Raw genomic sequence first — 17,202 nt, 5'->3', positions numbered from 1 at the left:
AGGAACTATATAATTGTACAAAGAAAATGGATGAGGAACGTGGGGAGGAGAAAGTGAGGAAAAGCAACATTAACACATTTATTGTTCTTCTTCTTATTATGTCTACATCTTTCTCTCACTCCTTCTTCATACATAACTTCTATATATGCTAGTGATAAGACTATGATGACTCATGCACTACACAAAGAAACAATGACAAGTGTACAAATGTGAAGGACAAGTGGTGAAGTGGTGAACAAGTGTTACACCAAGTAAAGGGATATGTGTCATTAAGATGAAAGACACATGTGGTGATGGATAATCACACCTATTTCATAACACTCCCCCTTGAGTATCCATCACCAATAATGAGTTATGCATTGCCTCATTAAAAACCTTGTCACGGAAAAACCCATTGGGATCAAAACCATGACGCGGGAAAAAGAGTACAATGACATAAACTCCCCCTCTAAAAGACTTCAAAGACCTCGTAGATGACGCATTCCAATACTGTGAATATGCTTTCTCAATGTTGAAGTAGGAAATGATTTTGTAAATATACTTCGTAGTTTTCAACGAATAGTGATGCAATCTCCCCCTTCGTCATTGACATTCTCAATCGAGGTCGATCTTTTATGTGTTATTTGCTACCTCGTTAAAAACCTTGTCATGGAAAAACCCAGTGGGATAAAAACCATGATAAAGGAAAAAGAGTGCAGCCACGTGAATCATCATATTCTCCCCCTGGAAGTATTATCTTTAAAAGATGCATTAGGATCTCTAAAGACGCATTCTGAATGAGGTTGTCGAAACCACCTTTGTAAGTAACTCTGCTACATTGTTACTTGACTTGATGGACTGGCTATCGACTTCTTTATTCTTCTCGGATTCTTGAGTGTAAGAGAAGAATATATCATAACAACAATGTCTTTTTAATATTTGATTACTTTTTATTTCCCAATAGTCTCATTTTATTGCATCCAAGGTTACAAAGACAAAGACGGATACTTAAACCCGCTAACAAATACGGGAAAGTACCGTAGCCACAAGAAGAAAGCCTCCAAAACTGAAAGCCCGAGAAGGGAGCTATATTGAGCTCACACAACCACAACAATGACGAAAATGAAAACGACAAAGCATGAAGGAAATAGCACATAACCTAACCCATCACAGCCACTTCAGAGAACAAGAAGAATCGAGAAAGCGAAGGTTCAAAACATGACCTTGAAATCCGATTGGGGAAAACACCAGAGGATACCCATTCCTTAACACAGACATTCGTCGGCCCAGTCAAAGGCCACCTACAGACCAAAAACTGGTAACGCCAAGCAAGGGAAGGAATAGAGATCGAACTCACCACACCATCTTGAAACCAAACCTGAGACCAACAAGAACTTAGAGACGGGTAGTAGATGCCTCTGCAGAAAATTACTTTCCGAATGATGAATCCACAAATTGAAACCTTAGCCAACGCAAAACACCATCAACTCAAGAGGAGGCGACAAAGTCGAATTAAAAGGAATCAAAAATTGCAACCCAACAACTGAAACTAAGACATAACCCACAACAAACCACAAACAGAAGCAAAGAACCCCACTTAAGCTAAGCCAACAGAAGCAGAGACAAACAGAAAGATTGAGGCCAACGAAAACGCCTTCACAACTCCTTCATCAAAGGATGAATTCGTTGCAAATTTTAGATCACCGTTAAGAACCTTCGTCGGATGCAGATTTCAAATCGCACCACCATACCTGGAACCCTAATCTCAACACCACCGCTTAGCCTAGATTCATTGTATCCGAGAGAAAAACCTAAAAACAAAAAGCAATTAAATTAACTAATTCCCCTCCTAGCGTCGTGGTGACCGCCGGAGAGGAAGGAACCACCGCACGATTATGTTTTTTGAAATCAGAAGAAGAAGAAAAGAGAGTTCCCTCGAAGAAGGGAAAAGTTTTTTTTATATATATTTAATTACAAATAGGATTTTTTTTCCTTCCAATAACTTTATTAGAACAAATAGGATATTGACAATTATATCAAATAAATTATCTTTATCATATTTTATGTCAACATTTTATATTAACTGAAAACTAATTAATAGTTTTTATCTTTTTTTTTAATCATATTTTCGAACCACATTTTACATATTTTATATATTCACTATATACTAGATTTCATAAAAAGATTAAATATATCCCATAAACTCACATGTTTTTATGTTTAGCATTAATATAAATAAATTATAAGTATAGTGTCAAGTTTTATTCTAATCTCTCTCATATTTAAGAGAGAAAAAGAGGCGACTTATGAAATCGGTGGGATTTTAAATCTCTCTCCCATCTTATCGAATTAGATTATATGTTCTTATTCGATTCGAGATATATTCTTCCGCCTAGATTGGATTCTTCTCCGACTAAGATCATATCTAGTTTGTTAGTTTTAGTTTTAAGCTTAATTAATTGTTTCTTCTTTTAAAATTATATATGTTTTAAAAGTATGTGCTTTGCTTGTTTTTCAAAGAGTTTCTTATGATTTAAATAATAAAAATAATGAATAAGATGAAAGAGAATAAGATATGTTTGTCATCTAAAAAAACTTTGGCAAACCTTTGAAAAACTCATTTGTCATTTGTCTCTTTATAATTGAATAAATGTTTTAATTAGCAATTAAAGTTTAAATAAATATTTAAAATGATTAACAGATTATATATGAGAAAGAGAAGTCGGAAGAAGAGATTTACTGGTATCAAAAGAGTCGGAGTAAATGGATGAAATTGGGGGATAAGAATTCCAAATATTTCCATGCCTTAACAAAGCAGAGACGGGCTCGTAATCGGATTACTGGTTTGTTTAATAGGGACGACATCTGGTCCACTGAGGATGTTGATATATCTCACACGGCAGTCTCATATTTTGAAGATTTGTTCACTTCAACAAATCCAGAAAATTTTGAGGAGGTCCTAAGGGAGGTCAATATGGTGATTACTGCCGAGGATAATGAGCGGCTCACAGGACCCGCTACGGAGGTTGAGGTCAAATCTGCTTTATTTACGATGCATCCGGATAAAGCCCCAGGTCCAGACGGGATGACAGCTTTATTTTTCCAAAAAGCATGGGGTATAGTTAAGACGGACCTTGTGGATTTGGTTAATAGGTTTTTAGTGGAGAGAGTTTTTGACAAGGACCTCAATCGGACTCATATTTGCCTTATTCCGAAGGTGGCAAAGCCAACTCGAATGGCAGAATTACGTCCGATTAGCCTGTGTAACGTTGGATATAAGATCATTTCTAAGATTTTATGTTAGCGACTAAAGAGGGTTTTACCTGGTCTTATCTCCGAGACTCAATCGGCTTTTGTTCCGGGTCGGCTGATCTCGGATAATATCCTTATTGCTCAAGAGATGTTTCATGGCTTGCATACAAACCCGTCTTGCAAAGGGAAATTTATGGCCATCAAAACAGACATGAGTAAGGCATACGATAGGGTTGAGTGGGATTTTGTGGCAGCTCTGTTACAGAAGATGGGGTTTGCAGAGTCATGGGTTTCATGGATAATGTTTTGTGTCACTTCAGTCGAGTATAGGGTTCGTATTAATGGCCAGCCGAATGGTTTGATAGTGCCACAGAGGGGGTTGCGACAAGGTGATCTTTTATCTCCTTATTTGTTTATTTTATGCACAGAGGTGTTAATTGCTAATATACGGAAAGCAGAGAGGGAGAAGCTTATTACAGGGATAAAAGTGGCGAACAAATGTCCGCCAATTACGCATTTGTTGTTTGCCGATGATAGTCTTTTCTTCTGTAAGGCGGACAAAGGACAATGTCGGGTTATCTTAGATATTCTAAAACAATATGAGTCTGTTTTGGGTCAGCAAATAAATTTTACAAAATCCTCGGTACAATTTGGGCACAAGATTGATGAGCAGACAAAAACCGAGCTCCAGGATGTTCTCGGGATCACAACTTTGGGTGGTATGGGGTCCTATCTAGGTTTACCCGAAAGTTTGGGTGGGGCTAAGACCAAGGTTTTCTCTTTTGTTCGGGAGCGGATTCAAAGTCGGACGAATGGTTGGACGGAAAATTTGCTTTCAAAAGGGGGAAGGGAAGTGATGATTAAATCTGTTGCAACTGCTGTTCCAACGTTTGTGATGTCTTGTTTTCGATTACCAAAAACAATTACATCCAAGCTTACCAGTGCAATGGCAAATTTTTGGTGGAGTACAAATGGTCAGACAGGGGGCATGCATTGGCTTGCCTGGGAGAAATTATGTGTTAGCAAACAGTTGGGTGGTCTTGGTTTTAGGAATGTGGATGACTTTAATTCGGCATTACTGGCCAAGCAACTTTGGCGTTTGATAGACGTTCCAGAGTCTTTGTTTGCCAGGGTTTTCAAAAGTAGGTATATAGGAATACGCATCCATTGGATCCAATTAGGTCATACTCTCCCTCCTATGGATGGAGGAGTATATGTTCTGCTCGCTCTCTGGTTAATAAAGGGCTTATTAAACGGGTTGGTTCTGGGGACACCATTTCTATATGGTCAGATCCTTGGGTACCAGTTCAATTCCCAAGACCAGCTTCCAGCAAGGGGCCGTTAAAGGACCCTTCTCTTCAAATGAATCAATTAATTGATCGACAAAATAATTCTTGGCGTCTGGATACGCTCAATGAGCATTTTGATCCACTTGATGTTGCATTAATCAGGGCTATTCCGTTGGGTGGTAACCAAAGGGATGATCCCTTCGGTTGGCATTTCACGAAAACTGGGAAGTATACAGTCAAATCAGGCTATCATACTGCACGTCATGACGTGGTTCGGACTTTTGCGGCCACTGGTTATGGCCCGGAAATTACCCCCCTACTCGCTAATGTGTGGAGGGCTCGTTGCCCACCTAAGATCCAGCATTTTATGTGGCAGGTCTTATCTGGTTGTATTTCGGTTTCGGCAAATTTGGGACAACGGGGTATTGCTTGTGATGTACGGTGCGTACGATGCGGCGCGGATTCGGAGATAATAAATCATGCCATCTTTGTGTGTCCTCCGGCCCGTCAGGTTTGGGCGCTAGCAAATGTGCCGGTGGGACCTAATTCCTTCCCGACGGAATCAGTATATGCAAATGTTGATCACTTTTTAGGGCAGCAGAATCCGGGAGCCCATATTGCGGCTTTTCCTTGGCTTATGTGGTTTATTTGGAAAGCAAGGAATGCACGTGTCTTTAACAATATTGCCGAAAGGCCAGAGGATATTGTTAGGGTAGCAGAGGGTGAAGCTGCAGCATGGCAGCAGGCTCAGATAGAGGATGATCTAGTGACCAGTCCCACCAGTCCAGTAGTTTCGGAGTTGCCAGTTAGGGTGCCTACGGTTTCCCTTCCTTCGGTCTTTTCAGGATATCGATGCTTCATAGCTGGATCTTGGAAAGCAGGGGATTTGTATGCAGGTGCTGGTTTGTGTTGTACCTCGATCCAGACAACGTTGCCGTTTTTGGGTGCCAAGAATTTCAGGCGAAGTCTATCTCCATTACATACTGAAGTTGAAGCGTTCCTTTGGGCGATGCGCTGCATGATCGGCCATGACTTCAGAGAGGTGGCTTTTTATACTGACTGCTCAGACTTGGTGAAGATAGTGTCTTCTCCTTCCGACTGGCCAGCGTTCTCGGCGTACCTTGACGACATCAAGACTGATAGGGAGGAATTCTCTTCCTTTTCTTTATCTTTAATTCCTAGAAATGCTAATTTAAGGGTGGATTCTTTGGCACGCCAAGCGTGTACATCTCCGCACCAAGTATTGTTTGTAAACGATTTTCCTACCAATTAGCTCGTTTGAGCTGATCTGTTGTTGACAAAAAAAAAATTATGAGAAAGAGAAGTTCTCACCAATCCCGTATATATTAATAGAGAAGCATTTTGTTGAAAATGCTGATGTGTCGTCGCCAGAGAGATTTGGAGATTTAATTACAATTAAGTATCTCAAGATAAACATATTTACAAAAATAAGTCTTTTGATTTATTAAATGTGCCATTAAAATATATAAGGAAATCTTTATTTTATTATTATTTACATAAATGTGTCATTAGAATATATAAGGTAATGTTTCTTTCTATTAGTTTTTTAAAATGAAAGACTTCATCAACTATTAAAAAATATATGTATAGTTAATAATTTAATTATCATTTTCATAACATATTTAATGATTTAAAGTAAATTACATTTCAAAAACTATTAAAAAACTTATTCATCTATTTAACTTTTTAAAATACAAAACTAATTCTCCAATTTTAAAAAATTTGATGACTATTTAAGTATTCCCTCTGTTTTACAATAAGTGTTATTTTGACATATTTCACACAAATTAAGAAAATAGTAAAATATACATATATGCCCTTATTTAATAAATGTTTAATGGGTTAATTTAGTCATAGATTAAGGATAAAACTAGAAAATATAATGAAAAAGATGCATTGAACATATAAAATAGTGCATTGGAAATGTAAAATGACACTCTTTGTGAAACAAAAATAAAAGTCTAAAATGATACTCTTTATGAAACAAAGGGAGTTATATTAAAAATTATTTCTTACAATAATCTTAAAAATAAATAACATTATCACAATTATCACAATAATTAACATTATATTCCATATTTCACGGATGAAATATATTTTATACAAAATAATTAAATGTAAATTTGAATAAAATAAAAAAATATGTGTAAAATTATTATTATGACACTTTAAATTGCAAATAATAATTATAATTGTAATAATTTTATTTGAGTCGATTTATCCTGCATATAGTACGAGTTATTACCTAGTGCACATGGTATAACCGCAATCATTTTTTTTTGTGAGTGAGTAATATCTTCACAGTCCATTGAGAGAGCTTACAAGATAGTTATGAGGTGAAACTTTCCTATAAAGACTGGATTTTTGAAAGATTTTAAACATTTTTTTAAAGTGGTTGCATGGAATCTTTAGTTGATAGAAATAGAAATCAGCAATTGCTGTAGAAGAAGCTCTAGATGTACGCTCGAATAGGCCCGACCAACAGAGCAGAGATGGATTGTGGATCAACCAGCACCACATCTTACAACATCTCTCCAATTCACGTTGGACACGCGTTGGCAGTGTCGACCCAACATTTGGGAGTGCTCTACGCAAAAATAAAAAAAATGTCTTTTACGTATCTTACAAAAAAAAAAGTCTTCTACATCTATATTCCTTAACAAATTTTAAGTAAAAAAAAAACCTTTTACATATCTTACAGAAAAGAAATTTTTTTTTTACATATATCTATTATTTAACAGATTGATAAGAAAAAAAATGCAAAAAAACCTAAAATTATTTTTATTTGGAAATTTAATATCCAATTGTTTTAGATTAGAATAAAAATACACCAAATAATAAAAATATGTTATTTAAAATTCAAAATAATTAGTGTTGTTCTTTTCATACCCACGATTTTTAACAAAATCAAAGTTCCACTTTTACCCTAATTATCTAATTAATTATTAATTTTTAATATAAAAATTCTTGGTTTTCTGTCAACCATATCAAACCAAAAATTAATCCCGGCTATCTACTTTTTCTCTCTTCTTCTTCATCCTCCCTAATCGTCCGAAGTTTCCTGGCTCCTCCGCGTCTCGCCTCACGCCGAAGATCACGGCGACGCCGGCTACCTTGGTTTTCCCCTTATCGCCGCCAACAAGCCCATCATTTGCCTCATCTGGGAGCAGATCATCATTCTCTACACCGGCTCCCTCGAAGACCATTCTGATGATGCCGCTTCCTGGCTGATCCACCGGTTTATATCGGGAAATCACGACACTCTGCTCAAATAAATAACTAATAGCTCCATCTTTGGCGAGATCTACGGCGGAGAAAGCAGATTCGTAGGTGGCTACGATGATGAATGAACTGGGGAACAACATCAACATCAATATTCCATCAGGTCGCATCTGCTCGGTGTTATTGATGATGCGGCAGAAATAAATTGAGGAAGAAGAGAGAAGGAGAGAGAAAGGAGAAATAGACTGGATCGGAGTGAGAGAGGATGAGGAAGAAGAGAGAAGGAGAGAAAGAAATCAGGATTAATATGGTTAACAGAAAATTGAAAGTTTTTATTAAACCGGGTTCCCCCCTATTCTTCCTCTTTGTTTTTTTTTTTTCCTTTGTTAAAATAACAAAAAGTCAAGTCAGTTTCAATTTGGTGTATTTGCTTTATGGTATCTAAAGTTGGATCTGAATTATATATCCGATGATTGTTCTAAATTAATGAACTGATGCATGAATAATGAATTTCATAGAACCGTAGTAGACGTTAATGACTTCATGTGGGAATGTCCTTGATATACAATAATTTTAATATGACAACTTTTGTCCCATTTTAGTGTTTTCAGTAGGTAGGTGTACAACAAGTCAATGTATGTGTGCCAAAACTATTCACGGAATGATTCATTCGAAGGTATGTTTAGCAAATATACTCCATCAAATTTTCTTTTTTTGTTTTACTAGACAAATGGTGTTTTTGGCTAAAGCTGTCAAAATAGGCTGTCTACGTACATTTTGATCCGTCCAACATAGTCCAATTTGATTTTGGACAAATAGTTGTCCGTCTCCATTAACGACCAATCCATTAACGACTATGCGCACTAATACCCATATTTTTATGAGCTGTTCATGGGTGTCTATTGGACAACATATGACAAATTTTGTAAAATGAGAAAAAATAAAGCATAAACATAAATGTACCAAATGTAGAATGTTTCAAACACAATGATAAAAGCATAAACATGATAAACATCCAAAAGCATAAACATGATAAACATCTAAAAGCATAAACACGAACATCCAAAAGCAAACATGAACATCTAGAATGTTTCAAACACAATGAAACAAAGGTTTCAAACTCATTCTCCTTCTCCTTCTCCCTCTTTGCCTTCTTCAAATGGATCAACAATCTCTTCAAAACCTCTAAGCCAATTTCTTGCGCAGATTAAAGCTTGGACAGTAGAAGGAAGGAGTGAACTCCGATACTTGCTTAACACCCGACTTCCAATGCTAAACGAAGATTCTGAAGCTACAGTCGTAATAGGGATGCTAAGGATGTCACAAGCCATAGAAGACAGTTCTTGAAAACGGTTTGCATTATCCTTCCAATATTTCAAAACATCCAAACTCTTAAATGCCATCATGTCCAAAACTGGTTTATCCAAGTACTTGTCTAATGCTGACTTGCCATTAGCACCAACTGTTTTGGAGATGAAAGCATAAAAGCCCTGAAATTATGATTCAAAACTGAAACAGTTCAAACACAAATATGCAGCAGCTCAAAACAGAAACATCTCAAACACAATCGATAAAAAAACAAAGTAGTTTGAACAAAACACTTACACCATATCCAGGAAGAATGTTTTGCTCCATACTGTTTGACTTTGAATTTCCTGCTGTTTTTGTTGGGTTCTTCTTATAAACATCAAAAAGCTTCTTCAGCTTCTTACGCAAGTGATCCACCCTTACTTTACTAGTTGACACATCAAGGGTATTGAAGCAATACTCTATATAGGTAAACTTCAATCTAGGATCAAAGACCGCAACTATAGCAAGTATGTCACTATAATCCTCCCAATACTTGTCAAATTTCTCCTTCATACCTTTCACCATCTCACAAATCACATCGTCATAAGAGTACTCTTGAGCTTTCAGCCAAGTTTCAATTTTCCATACCTAAACCAAGGACAAATCAAGTTAATCTGTCGAATACCTAAATCAAAGTTAATATGTCGAATACCTAAATCAAAGTTAATACCTAAATCAAAGTCGATCATACCTGATTGAAATACAAATTGGCAGTTGGATAAGATGAACCAGAGATCAGATTCGTCATCTCTGCAAATGGGGTCAAAACTCAAAGATCAACTCTGCTCTTGTCCACTCTTCAACAGAAGGGAAAGATTGGTAACTTGTATCAATCTTGGCAAGATGGCGAAGTGCTTCCTTATACATGATTGCTCTTGAGAGCATAAGGTGAGTTGAGTTCCACCTAGTTGATACATCTAAAAGTAGTCCACCACCCGTATGTGGAGGAGGAAATGCATAGAACGATAGGATTTTGTCTTCAAATTCCATCCACTATCGATATAGTGTGCAGTCAAACACATGTATCCCTCTACTGTGATTGCCCTCCACAAATCTGTTGTTAAACAGAACCTACCCGAAACTTCATCCAACATCTTTCCAAGCTTCAGTTTCTCTTTCTTGTAGATCTTTAAGCAATCAACAGCCGCAATATTTCTTGACCAAAATTCTATGTTGGAATTTGCATACTGAAAAGCCTCCCTAATTATTCTGTACTCAACGAAAGAGTAAGGCAAATCATATTCAATGATTGCCAATCCTATCATCTCCCAAAATCTCGATGTTTCAATCAAATCATCCAAGTTTCAACAATGGCTAAATCTCAAATGGGTCTCTCGCAAAATCGAAAGAGAAGAAGAGAAGGAAGGAAGAAACCTAAATCTCAAATGGGTCTATCACAAAATCGAAAGAGAAGAAGAGAAGGAAGGAAGAAACCTAAATCTAAACCTAAACCTAGATCTCAAAATCGAAAGAGAAGAAGAGAAGCAGATGGGTCTCTCAAAGACTACAAAGTTCTTAGTTTCGTACCTGAATTCGACGGAGATTGAAGGGAAGAAGATGGTATCACCGGAGAAATCGCCAGAGAAATCGCCAACAAAGTTAGAAGAAAGTGAGAAATGTGTTTTACGATTTCCCCCAAATCAATTTTGACCTAGAATTGTCTGACCAATGAGCCGCCCAATGTCCAGGTTATCCACGCCTGTTTTGTCTGTGGGCTTTGTTGTCCACGCCCACTTAAGCCCGTTTTAATTATGGGCTTGTCCATAACCGGTCCATAATGAATTGGACATGGTACGCCCATGGACAGCCCACCCATTTTGACAGCTCTATTTCTGGCATAATAAGCAGAAATTGAGTAGTAATTTTTTTTTTGTTAAATATTAAGTTTTTTTTACTACAACATGGCACTTTCTTTAGTTGAAGATTGCTAATGATGTTTTACCAATATTTTTGTTTGGTTTTTAGGTTTAAGTTCTTGATTTTCTTTTTTCTTTTAATTTTGTGAATAAAATTTCCAACGTAACATGATATGCTCAAATTAAGCCCTAGAGCTACTCTCTCAAATTAAGAGGTCACTGTAATACTTAGGGGTCGAATTCCACAAGGACTGAAGTCTACACAATAAATTATAGAGTTTTATAATTAAGCTAAACAAGTTGATTTAAATTAAAAAGGCAATGCAAAATATTAAATAAAACTGTTGTAAATTCAGAAGATCAAAAAGCTAGGTCCGGAGAATTTTTCAAGAAATTACAAAATATAAATCAATAATTAAATAGGATTCAAGCAATTAAAATCAGATCTAGAACTCTAAACACTTTTGTAAAATAAATCAGTTCTCACTGCAAATATTATCTAAATTTAAAACCAGAAAATCCAAATCTTTTTGCAAAATTCTAGGTTAAAAATCAGCTTTAAAAACAAGTTTAGATTGTTCACAAAATTACTAAATCAAATCTCTTTGCAAGAAGTAATTTTGCTCATCAAAAAGTTTTATCAGGAAAATCAATTGTATTCTCATATCAATCAATAATCCTAAGATCTAAATCCAGATGGCTAATCAAAGATCTAGAATTAAGAACAACCTATGATGAAGATCTCGAAAGATAAAGAATCATAAATAAACAGATCTAATAAATCATAAAATCCCTGTGAAAAACCCTGAACCTAACAAGCAAACTACTCAGACATATTCAATGAAGAACAAAACATAATTCTGATAATAAGCAATTGAGATTAAAAGAGTAAGGAAGGAGTTTAAGAATTCTTCTCTCAAAGCAGTTCAGATCTCTCTCCCAAAAGCTCTCAAAATCTCATTGGATTGTAGAAAATAAAACTTGCTAGAATAAAACTTCATGGTTTTCTAAAACCCAAAAACACTATATATATGTCCTAAAACACGTCAGGGATTTGTGTTGCAAATATAGAAAAGTTCGGGCAACTTTGTAAAACTTCCAAATTTGGCTTCTCTCGTAGACAAAAACACGGTGTCGATCGATGCTAAGGCAGTGTCGATCAACACTCTCATCCTTCCTCGGCTCCAAGTTTTCTTCCTTAGCTGAATTGCTCCAAAATCCATTCTAATTGCTCCATTTTGCTTCTTTCATGCTAAAATTCTAGAAAACCTGTTAAGACTCTAAAACATCCTACAAAACAAATTAAAAGACTCCTAATATCATGGTTAAAAACCATAAAAACCATGATATATTATAACATAATTCTGATGATTTAGTATGGTGTGATTTGGATTTCAATAACTACAAAATCATATCTTTACTTTTAACGTTTTAACCCTTTCTTTGCCAACTTTATATAAAAAATAATCTTTAGTTTTGGTTAGGTTCAAATTTGAATTTGTTGAAGATATGATTTAAATATTCAATAGGTAAAATTACTTTAAGGTATTCTATTTCGTTTTAATATTTTCTGCATTAATTAAAATGTCAAATTTCATATAAAAAATTAAATACATAATCAAATTTTCCAAAAGAAAATCCTAAATGATGAGACTTAAATTTACATTAAAAAGATAACCCAATCGCAATGATGTTGAACGATCTTTGTTTGGTTACAGATGGGAATCATATTTCCAAATTAACAAAGCATCATCTCATTATAATTACTACTCTAAAATAAACTGCATAATCATTACATTTAGTTTTCCATTAAAATTAATAATTTCTCTCTTTTACTCCCCAAGACAGTAATTAAACCAATTCTGGTAGACGTTTTTTAGTCACTTTTCCCTTCATTTCGTATCTTCTGATTTGAAGGTTTTTGACTTATTCCACATCCATCACATTACGCCCCAGGTTCAAAGCCATACAGAGATAAACCATATTTTCTTTTTCTGAAGGGAAAAAAATGTCAAAAAAATCTTTCCAAACCCATTAAATTTCTTCTTCGATGAATTTTGTTTGATATATCTTACTATATAATTTTCTGATGCAAAATGCCTTATACCTGGCAACCAAGAAATCAATTTGCATGAGCGGATTTGAATTCACAACTGAAAATAGATAACCAAAGAAATTCAAAACAACTTACTTGTCCTCTACGGATAGAGTAAGCAAGAGATCAGTTTTATGATAGAATCCTTCAATTCTTAGTCTTGGACAAACTTTTAATCACTGTACGAAACTTGCAATCGATTTAAGAAAGCAACAACTTTGCATTGGGAAAGCTTTTAGTCATCCCACATTGTTATATAGTAGACGATAAACCTGGAGAAAATGCATGAGTCCAACAATTATTTCAAAATTTTCAAAAAGATAAGTTTGTTAATTGGAAAAAAGTTTAATAATATTACATTTATTTTTGGTGTGGACATGTAATACCTCAACTTTGTCATTGGAATAAAAAATACTTTGATTATTTAAATTTGTCATAAAAAATGTGAGGAATAATTGAGAAATCTAAGTTCTCATCAAAAATACTTTGGTTAAGTGTCTTTAAAATTGAGTGCCATTTTATGCGCAAGACCACCGTTTGAGTTTGTGCCAAGTGTTGGAGTGGTTTATGGCTCCGACATCAGGTGTGACTATAATTTTTCGTATATTCTGCGTTGGAAAGAAAATCCGTGAAAAAAGGGATGTGGTGGGATATTATTTCCGAGAAGATAAACTCATTCCAGAATACAGTTACACAATGGTTCTTAGAAAAACATTCCTATGCCTTCTGGCCTTAGGCCATTCAGAACTGCTCATATTTTTGGGAAATTGGAAACTATCTAAGGAGCAAGCTCCCTAGTCTCTCTCAATAAATTATAAAATGATTGTAGTTTAAAATGTCGATATATCAACATAAACCAACAACTGACTTTCATTGATCCATAATTTTCAAACCAAACAATTAGAATTAGAATTTCGATTTTAATGAAAAATCATAGGTATGAGAATAACAACACCAATTATTTTGGGTTTTATATGACATTTTTTTATTATTATTTGGTGTATTTTTTTTTCCAATCTAAAATAATTGAGTATTAAACTTCTAAATAAAAATAACTTCGGATTTTTATTAGTTTTTTCCCAATTTTTAAGTAGAGATGATCTTCAAAATTTAAGGCTTGAATCTTTGGCTTGAGTGGCTTTCGCTGTGGGCGGGTCTGCTTGTTGGTTACGTACAGTTTTTTATTTGAACAAATAACAAACATTACATGAAAAAAGAAAAAAAAACCTTACTAACGGATATATCCGATATAATTTTTTTTGTGACGTTTTTGAAAAGAGACATACCAACTTTGCCGAAAATTTGTTGGTATAGCCTGTGTCCGACAAGAAACCGATGGATTTAGCCGTCGGTTAAAACTTGTGTACTTGTTGTAAGGGATTAAGCTAGGTTTTGAATTTTAATCAAAAGTGTAAATGGTTATTGCCTTATTGGGCTAATGACAGTAAAAACATAAAAGATGTTTTAGAAGAATTATTATTACTCTCGTAAAATAACTTTACAAGATTACAGTACATGGATTTATATAGAGATAGAAATAATGCTAATTTATTCCTAAATTTATATATTGACAAATCCACAACACTTCCATCATCAAACTTCGATCTCCGTTCATAGTCTTCGTTGATCTCGACTCGGTTGGGATCAATCTCAGCGATCTCCCAGTTTAAAGGTCATATACACTCGAATGTGAAAAAGGTTAAGTTCCCATTTCGAAGACTTCGATCAATATGGATAATATGTAAATTATGAGAGGTTCTAAAATTAAACAGTGGTAAAATACAAAGAAACGATCGAGAAAAACAAAAAGAGATTTTATTCATTAAAGAACAAAAACTAGTTACATTATTATTACTATTTAACTTCCTTTTACAGTAGAGCCTCACTGTTAAACGCCGGGTTTTAAGCTCTTAAGCTGCAGCCACCCTTGGCCTTCCGTAGCTAGCTGGGCCACTGCTGTGAGTCAAAGTGGTCTCGAGTGTGTTGAACTTGACCCTCTTTGCCTCTTCGTGTGAGATTTGGAATCCATTGGTTATGACCGCTAATGGTAAACCTCTCAAGACTGAGGTTCGTCCCGCAAGGGTGTTGATTTGTGCGTTGGAGTTTGTTTTGAACTCGACCCACCGGAACTGGTCGCTTGTTGCGCGTTTCACCACCGAGAAACCTTGAGGTACGACAATAAGCTGTCCGTGAGAGACTTGTCCGTCGAACACTCTGTCACCGTTGTCGTTTACGATCTGTACTTGGGCTTCCCCGTCTGTCACGTAAAGAACCGCGTTGGCGTTTGCGTTCCACTGTGGAAGCACCATTGCGTTCTACACCCACACACGTTTCAAGAGTCATGTTTAAATGTAGAAATGGACATATTATAGCGAATCGAATAAAAAATGTTCACCCTCATTCACATGCATGCAAAAGTTACTTTGGTTTTAGCTTAGTTAGATAATAATATATATATTTTTAACTTACTTGACGGATAGATCCACGGAGGGCTGAGAGACGGATGAAGCGAAGGATGGGGAGATCGTAACTGTTGAGAGTGCTGATGTAACCGAGCTGTGGCTTGTACACGTCAGCACGAGACGGGTCATCGAGGTTATCAACGGACCTGGCACTGCATATGGTCTCCTCTAAACCGTTACCTACTCTTTCTTCTTCCTCCTCCTGAGGTCTCTGGCCCCTCAAAGGTGGCCTAATGACACCGAACGGACCTTGTACTCGGACAATGTTTCCACGGTTGTCATCTTGGTTCTGAAGTTGTTGCGCTGTCTGAAGATCGATCTTCAAAGCTTGGGCAATAACCTCAGGTCCGAATCCACTGAAAATGTTCTTTTGTGGCTGTTGCTCTCGTTCATGTAGCCATACTTGGCCTTGTGGGTTGTTTCCGGCTAAGTAAAATGGCTTCACAACACACACCAAAAAAAACCACATCACTTTTTGTTATTTTGTGACTAGATAATGATATTTTTTGGAGGCTTTGGTTTATATGTACCCTTGGGTTGCGGTCGAGCTGGTTCTGGTGACTGGCTAGATCGAAGACGCTGACGATGACAAGTGGTTGCTGTCCGTCGTTGTAGAACCACTGTGCTATTCCGGGTGTTGTGGCAATGGTGTCACCGCTCCTTATGTGCTCCACTTTCTGGTGCATGTCATGGAACCTTTGGCTTTGACCTTCTTCACCCTGACCCTCGAACTGTCTGCCTTGGCGTGGTTGGAACACTGATGAGTCTTGGAATGTCTCGGCGCATCCCGGGATCACTTTTCCCATAAGACCTCTTCCTATATACAGTGCATTAGAATATATTTGATCAAAATATGAATCCCTAACAATGTATTTGTTCTAAAGAGCATGGACCATAGAGTCACGAATTCGAGTCTCGAAATAGACAAAATCGTACGTACCTTGAGCCACGAAGGAGAGTTTCGCGGTGTTAACAAAAGAGGGCAAGTAGAGACCCTTAGACTCGATGACATAACGTGTGAAGGAGACGCCTGAGCATCGGAGCTGAGGAGCGTGGTGGTCCCACACCTCGATGCGACCAGCCTCACTCTTCAGTACGTGTGATGGCTCGAGCGCATTGAGCTGGTCGAGTTGGCACTCGTTTGGAAACTGCTGAGCTGTGTAGCAATGGAAAAATATCAAAAGTGTTAAGGAAAAAGAAAAGACTCGAGCCATTTTTGTTTTTCTTTCCTACTTTTTGTGGTTTCTTACTTGCGTTATGTAAAGCTATTTATAGAAGATTTATTTGAATTTTGTTTATTAAAATTTATTGAAGGACAAATTGATTCTAACAAGAACCAGGTATATAGAATCGACTATGTACAGTTTACACTTCACTTGAATTGCGACGTTTATGTCTTCATCGGAAAATAAATTTTGGCTTCACGCTGTAAAGATCATATTAATGAACGGAGTCGACACATTTCATTTTGCATGGCTTATTTGGGTGCATGTTTCTTACACATCAGCTTTCAGATAGGCACGTAATCTTTATTTATTTATTTAGTAACAGGACAAATTTGTATTTAATTATGTATTTATTATTGTGTACAACTCTCATGATGTATATAAACCTTTTTCTGTAGATGCCATCCGTACGCATGGATATGCTATTTTGACAACAAAATTATTAAAATT

The 17,202-nt window shown here is 36.2% G+C and overlaps 2 protein-coding genes across 2 annotated transcripts; both read right to left on the bottom strand.

Annotated features, from left to right (window-relative positions):
- Positions 1-8,884: 8,884 nt before the first annotated feature.
- LOC104763135 (zinc finger BED domain-containing protein DAYSLEEPER-like) lies at positions 8,885-9,701 on the bottom strand. The gene is made up of 2 exons (XM_010486551.2): positions 9,369-9,701; positions 8,885-9,253 (listed from the first exon to the last, which is right to left on the bottom strand). Exons 1-2 carry the CDS (start codon positions 9,636-9,638, stop codon positions 8,885-8,887), a joined length of 639 nt encoding a protein of 212 aa, XP_010484853.2. The 5' UTR covers positions 9,639-9,701.
- A 5,158-nt stretch (positions 9,702-14,859) lies between these two features.
- LOC104760533 (12S seed storage protein CRA1) lies at positions 14,860-16,936 on the bottom strand. The gene is made up of 4 exons (XM_010483472.3): positions 16,467-16,936; positions 16,057-16,343; positions 15,534-15,965; positions 14,860-15,379 (listed from the first exon to the last, which is right to left on the bottom strand). Exons 1-4 carry the CDS (start codon positions 16,738-16,740, stop codon positions 14,975-14,977), a joined length of 1,398 nt encoding a protein of 465 aa, XP_010481774.2. The 5' UTR covers positions 16,741-16,936; the 3' UTR covers positions 14,860-14,974.
- Positions 16,937-17,202: the final 266 nt, after the last annotated feature.

This window comes from Camelina sativa, chromosome 18 (assembly GCF_030686135.1).
Source record: "Camelina sativa cultivar CO46 ecotype springtype chromosome 18, ASM3068613v1".
NCBI lineage: Eukaryota > Viridiplantae > Streptophyta > Magnoliopsida > Brassicales > Brassicaceae > Camelina > Camelina sativa.
This window is presented reverse-complemented; position numbering and strand designations above follow the sequence as displayed.

What these genes read in the sequence shown, in the direction of transcription:
- LOC104760533 (XM_010483472.3), bottom strand. Translation starts at nt 16,740, where the DNA reads ATGGCTCGAGTCTTTTCTTTTTCCTTAACACTTTTGATATTTTTCCAT. An exon ending in ACTCTCCTTCGTGGCTCAAG is followed by an intron (nt 16,344 to 16,466) that starts GTACGTACGATT and finishes CACTGTATATAG; the next exon opens with GAAGAGGTCTTATGGGAAAA. An exon ending in TCCGTGGATCTATCCGTCAA is followed by an intron (nt 15,380 to 15,533) that starts GTAAGTTAAAAA and finishes GTGTGGGTGTAG; the next exon opens with AACGCAATGGTGCTTCCACA.
- LOC104763135 (XM_010486551.2), bottom strand. Translation starts at nt 9,638, where the DNA reads ATGGTGAAAGGTATGAAGGAGAAATTTGACAAGTATTGGGAGGATTAT. An exon ending in ACATTCTTCCTGGATATGGT is followed by an intron (nt 9,254 to 9,368) that starts GTAAGTGTTTTG and finishes TCATAATTTCAG; the next exon opens with GGCTTTTATGCTTTCATCTC.